Source organism: Sabethes cyaneus, chromosome 2, assembly GCF_943734655.1.
Source record: "Sabethes cyaneus chromosome 2, idSabCyanKW18_F2, whole genome shotgun sequence".
NCBI classification, from domain to species: domain Eukaryota; kingdom Metazoa; phylum Arthropoda; class Insecta; order Diptera; family Culicidae; genus Sabethes; species Sabethes cyaneus.
The window spans coordinates 182,506,002-182,512,069 of record NC_071354.1 but is presented as its reverse complement, the minus strand read 5'-3'; the positions used below and the strand labels follow the sequence as shown (position 1 = coordinate 182,512,069).

Here is a 6,068-nt window from a genome sequence, read left to right as displayed (position 1 = left end):
AGTTTAAATGGATAAACAAGACAGATTATCAAACACAAGGTTGGATCTAATGTCGAATTTGTTTATTCAAAATTCAATCCGGGTTGAAACTGGATGAATTTTATATGTCAGATAGGAGCAAATGAACACAAAAAGTTCATCCAGTTCCAATCCGGATTGAATAAACAAATTCGACATACGCAAAAACAAAAACGCTATAGTTTCGTTCTGGGTTAAGCTTTTTAGACGACGGGTTTGCTCTGGGTATTTTTACAGTTCCAACCCCGCCATAAAGCAACACATTGCCCAGGTAACCAATAAGCATTAGTATATGATGCAGTAAATCAATCGTTTATTATTGCTGATTGCAAGGAAAATTGTACCATTCAAAGTGCGATATCGCTCATAAAAGTGCTATTTTGCATTAAATCGTTTCGGTATCTTCGGCGCACTTTTTCGTTATATTCCAAGCAATAAGTGCGCTGAAGAGACCGAAACGATTTAATGCAAAATAGTACTTTTATGAGCGATATCGCACTTTGGATGGTACAATTTTCCTTGCAATTGACAATAGCATCCCTGGCGTTTTATACTGCAGGTTGCTGTTTATCCGCCTTTTGACTAGCATAACTGTTGTAAATGGGCATCCACAATTCTATTTAAAATCTTCTTGTCGGTAACTAGCTGCAAATAAGCATTGTCAGCACTATAAGAGAGCTCGCGGTCGCAGTAAATTAGCCGCATATTTTGCCAAAATAGTATTTAAGTAGCCTTTAAGGCAACTTAAATGCTTATTGGCTTGCATTTAAATTGCATTGGAAATGCTCATTGGCGTAGCTAGAGGGGGTGCCTGGGGTACCAGGCCCCCTCCAGAATTTTGCAGGCCCCCTCCAGAAATTTTCCCCATTGTAATTGAAAAACCGGAAAAACATTCAGTGTATATATTCCCACCGCGTTGATGTTTTCCTTTTTTGCTAGGTATCGCAAACGCGTAGTTGTTGTCATCGTTTTGGCTCTCATGAAGCCCGTCTGGTATTTCCCTACAAAACCCTGTGCTATCGCTGACAGCCGGCGTAACTGGATCATAATGAAATTTTTTTCGGAAGGCACCCCCTGGGCACCCTCCAGGGAAATTACCTACGCCAATGGAAATGCTTATTGGTTACCTGGGTGACAACCTGAAGTGTTTGTTTATTCTCCCGAAAATATATGTGTATTCAGTGGTCGAGTTGGAATTAACCCAGGTTAAAAAACAAAAACGCTGATTTCATGCTTTTGTTTGTTCTGCCTCCCAAGTAACAACGGTAGCCTAGACGGTAGCTGATTTGCAAGAGCAATGGCTGTTTACGGGTTGGTTTAAGACGATCAAAGCTGCATAAAGTAAGCACTCAAATGGTGTTTAAATAAGCGATGTTTAAGCTACTTTAAGTTTTTCAAACCAGTTCCTTCCCAAAAGCTGATAAAAAAGCTCAATAGCGGATTTTTCTGCTAAACAATCTGGTTCTAAACAGCTATAAACATCAAATTGTTTTACGGCTGCTTACAGGTGTTAAAATGTAGAGTGGAAGCTTAAGCTTTCATTAGGCTCACAGCTTTCAAACTACTTGAAGGCTGCTTAAGGGTGTTAAAGTGGCTTTACAAACTTCTACCAAGTTTTCTTTCGGCTCACAGCATACATAGTGTCAGATCATAGAATTTCGCAATTCGGCTGACAGCAAAAGTTTGTCAGTTATCGACATTATCGACTGCTTCACGCTAGGCGGGCTTCAGGCTTCAGGTGTAAAGATATTCTCATTGTCTGTTCTGCAAATGGGGCGGATCATACGGTGAGTGCTTATGGATCAAAAGATGGCGGGTTCAATTCCCGGAAAAAAGACATGCATTTTTAATTAGTTAGCTTACTTATACGAATTAAAGTTATTCGAAATTAAAAAATATCGCGCTCGACAATGTTCATGGCAAAATAAAAATGGCGCGTTCCATTTTTATAAATTTAAAAATAGATTTTTTTGGCTGCATAGAGGTTGATAAATCGTTGATTAAGCGGCTGGAAGAGCATAGCATACTGCAAAACTATTTCTAGTTCTGAAAATAGAATTGGCAGCATTGCGCAAATTGGCTATTTAAAAGCGCGCAAAAACCTCTATCACAGACAAACAGACATAACTCTTGGAAGAAAAATCAACAAAAATTATCGTACCTCACATTTAGCCTGAACACTAGCACCATCTATGATCGACATTCCCAAATATCAAATAGCAATATGGGTGTCCCTCGAAGTAGCAAGTATTTTTTATGGGGAATTCCCCTTCTTTCGTTAAAAAGCGCCACTTTGACCAAAACGGAGACATTCCCAACTAAGCCCAAATTTGAAATGACGGTTTTATCGGTACGATGAATGGAAAACGAGTGTTATGTCTGTTTGTCTGTGCCTCTATTAAGCTTCATCGCAGCTTCGAAAGCAGCTTTTAGCAAGTCTGAAGCTTGATAAAGTCACCAGATTTAGATGTTTAAGCGCTGAAAAGAGGTTTTTATTTCTAAACCTAAACTATACACACTTAATCGGTTCGGTAAAATTTTACCGAAATCTAAACAGCAGAACGTTCGGTAAAATTTTTTATTGCACCAAACATTATTAATGATCTGTAAACGTCGATTGGCACCATAAAATTTTTTACCGAACGTTCAGCTGTTTAGATTTCGGTAAAATTTTACCGAATTCGGTGCTTTTCGTTAAGTGTGTAGTTCAGCTACATGTTGAATAAAATCAGCTATAAAAGCGTTTGATCAGCCTGAAATTGTTACTTAGAAGCTGAATAAAGCGGGATATCTGGCAGCTCTGCCCAACACCAGCTGCAGGTATCGCATGTGGGCGCTTCAATCACTTAAGAGAATGCAAGTGGTAATAAGCAGTTAGATGTCGCTAGAGTCATTTTACACACGGCTTTTTTTTCCATGTGTGGACTCATTACTGCGACCAGTATAGTTGATCTATTGTAATATCGCCCGGGTGTTTGCTGTATGACCTGCACTGCATTTCTTTTTGCTATAATCGCTATTGAGTGAGCGATATGCTTATTAAATTTTATGCGTGCTTGCGTGTATTGGGGTTTACCCTTCCTTCAAAGCTTAATCTACTTTACCCACTTATTCCTCGCTGCCAGCACTATCCCATATTATAGCCGTCCCTGGCGAGGACTCATTCGTACCTCTGACCAGTACACTTAACTATAGGAGGGACATTTGCACTGTTAAGAGGCTTCAGAGGGTAAATATAGAATTCAGCACGAAGGAAGGGTAAATGGAGGGGCCTGAGAATAAACCCATGCTAAAGTCACTTGACATCGAGAATGGCTTGATTCTACTAAGATTCGAACCCACGACCACTCGCTTGTCAAAGCAGACTCGGTAACCTTGCGGCTACGGAGCCCCCGGACACACGGCTTACAAAGCTTTTTGTTCTAGCTTGGATGTCTGTTATCTGTGGTTGGACTTAAGCAAAACAAAAACGCCTTGGAAAACGTGAAAAACGCAAGGGGTCGGTCACTCGGTACAGCCGTTTTTATGTTAGGCGACTTGAAACGAACCGAACTGTGCCGATGATGTACCGAAAGTGCCGAACTGCAAGATTTGTTAAATGCGTTAAAATCTGATAGATCTGGCAACCGTGCGAGATGATTTTGACAACTGGCAGTGCTCCCATTTCATATGTAAAATTGAACCGGAGGTGTGTAAAGCCCTATAAATGTTATTTTTATAAGGCTTTAGAGGTGTGCCGTTTGATATCTCTGCAGTGCCGGGGCACTATGTGCTGAGTGTCCGACCCCTTGGAAAAACGCTTATTAGGTAAAATCAACCACTTCGTAGGTAAATATGTTTAAGAGTGTAAATTAAATGGACTAAAATTGAACGTTTTGCTTAGTATTTTGAGTAAAAAAATGTCTTCAACGGTTTTGAGTACCGAAATTCATCCTAACTTGACGGAAGAATCGATTGAATCTTTAAACAAAAATCGCATTCTCACAGTTTTGGACCTTGCGAAAACCGACGATGACCGTTTACTGCGAATTACAAACCTTAGCTTTGAGGAAATAACCGCCATCAAAGCCGCTCTGGTGAACTATTACTCAGGATACAACATTCCAGTTACGGATTATTTCCGCTACCTTACTGAAGTGGTTCAACCAATCTGCACTGGCATACGGGGGTTGGATCTACTGCTTGAAGGTGGTATGTTGCCAGGACATGTTCTGGAAATTTGTGGCGAATCCGGTTCTGGAAAAACTCAACTTTGCACCTCAATCGCGCTGAACATTGCCAAACGGCAACAGCTGGATGTCCTGTACGCCGATTGCAAATGTGATTTTTCGGCGAGCAGAGTACACCAGATACTGACTGCAAATAAATATACGGACCAGGAAATTCACGATACGATGTCACGAATTACTGTGGAACGATTTTTTTCGCCAGAAAGTCTAGTAGAAGCAATGGAAAGCTTCCGGAACCAAATCGATGATTTAGATAAGTTCAAAGTACTGATCATAGATTCACTCCCCGCCCTGTGGTATCTATACCAAAATTCCAAGAGTAATTGCTATCCGTTAGGGCTGCTAACCAAACTGATTGGCATACTACGAAAGCTTGCCACGGAAAACTTTCTTTGCATTATCGTTGTTAATCTGCTGATTTCATCAGCAGATGTAGCTAGACCAAATGATTCTCGACGATTAACACAAAGCTTAAGGGAAAACGGGTCATATCCTGCTTTAGGAAAGCTTTGGCAAAGTGCTCCAACGACCCGGATTGTAATCAGTAAGCTGGAAGGGAACATCGTCGGACCTGAACGACTGATAACTATATGGAAATGCAACTACCTAAAAACCGGCGATCGGCAAATGGTGACAATAAGTGATAAGGGAACTAGTTAGCTATACTGGCCTTCGTGTTTAACGGCTTACTAGATACAACTTCGGGTAATTTCTCAGATATACCTGAACTAATAAATAAGTTAGTTTATTAGTGTACTCCAAAGCTAGGATTTTATTTAATTTAAAATATGAAATTCGCTTGTAAAAAATAAATCTTATTCCACTATCACTACTTACAAGATAAAAATTATTTAAATTTACCTTCTCTGATCTTTGCCGTTAAACGATAATACTACTAGTTACCTGTCATTAAATACTCCCAAGAAGTTGTAGTCTCCACTCAAGGCTTTCCGCTGTACTTGTCTCGCTGGTACATTTTCAAGACCTTTTTCGGTGGAACCAAATTTCGACTTAAGCCCGGTCGCTTTTTCTTGTTTGCTTGCTGTTTCTGCAATGGTGAGAGCACACCGTCAGGCTGACTGGAATGTGCCTCCTCTTCTGGTGTCGGCTGGGCCAACTGTGAGCTACCGTGCAACTCCTTTTTCAGTATCAAGTCGGAGTCGTGAGCAAAATTGCATTTGCTTCCAAACCGGCAGCGGCCTTTGCGATAGCTCCAGCATATTTTACGTTTTTGTTCACTGGTTTCGTGCTCTGTATCAACCTGTAACGGTTTAGAAGCACTGTATTTTGTGGTAAACAAGCAAATTTAATAAAGTGATCGGACTTAGAACAATACTATAATATTATGCAGAATGGTTATTTAACCAGGCAAATAATTCCAGAAGTACCAGTAAATTAAACGATATACCATTTTAACGTGTTTCTCCAAACTGGCCAGCTTTGCATCCTCAGCTTCTCGAAACGGATTGCTGAAAACTCCTCCGGGAATGATTTTTTTGTCGTTAGCCAGCATTAAACTGGCGCTAGGGAGAACAGGTTGTGCATGCCTGTAAGAGGAAAACGAATTGAATGTTTCTTAAAAGGCGTTTCCAATTTCCATGTAGGTATTCTTACCTTTTCTCCGCCGTCGAAGGTTCGCTCTGTTGTTCGGAATCTGAATTCTCGGTAGAACTGCTTTCAGATTTAGTGCTTTCTTCCGCACTGTCCCCATAATCAGCCACTAGAGAAAACATTTTGAAACCGTTTAGTTATATAACTGACAATGGCATTGAAAACAAGCAAAACAATTTTTTATTTTGATATTTTCGGCTTGCACTTCAG

The 6,068-nt window shown here is 40.3% G+C and overlaps 2 protein-coding genes across 2 annotated transcripts; one reads left to right on the top strand and one right to left on the bottom strand.

The window, feature by feature from the left end:
* The first annotated feature begins 3,917 nt into the window (after positions 1-3,917).
* LOC128738408 (DNA repair protein RAD51 homolog 4) lies at positions 3,918-4,957 on the top strand. Its single transcript, XM_053833506.1, has one exon. The coding sequence runs from the start codon at positions 3,918-3,920 to the stop codon at positions 4,905-4,907; it is 990 nt and encodes a 329-aa protein (XP_053689481.1). The 3' UTR covers positions 4,908-4,957.
* Positions 4,958-5,049: 92 nt separating this feature from the next.
* On the bottom strand, positions 5,050-6,068 carry LOC128737467 (uncharacterized). Its single transcript, XM_053832106.1, has 3 exons — positions 5,862-6,068; positions 5,656-5,794; positions 5,050-5,508 (listed from the first exon to the last, which is right to left on the bottom strand). The coding sequence occupies exons 1-3, from the start codon at positions 5,978-5,980 to the stop codon at positions 5,188-5,190; spliced, it is 579 nt and encodes a 192-aa protein (XP_053688081.1). The 5' UTR covers positions 5,981-6,068; the 3' UTR covers positions 5,050-5,187.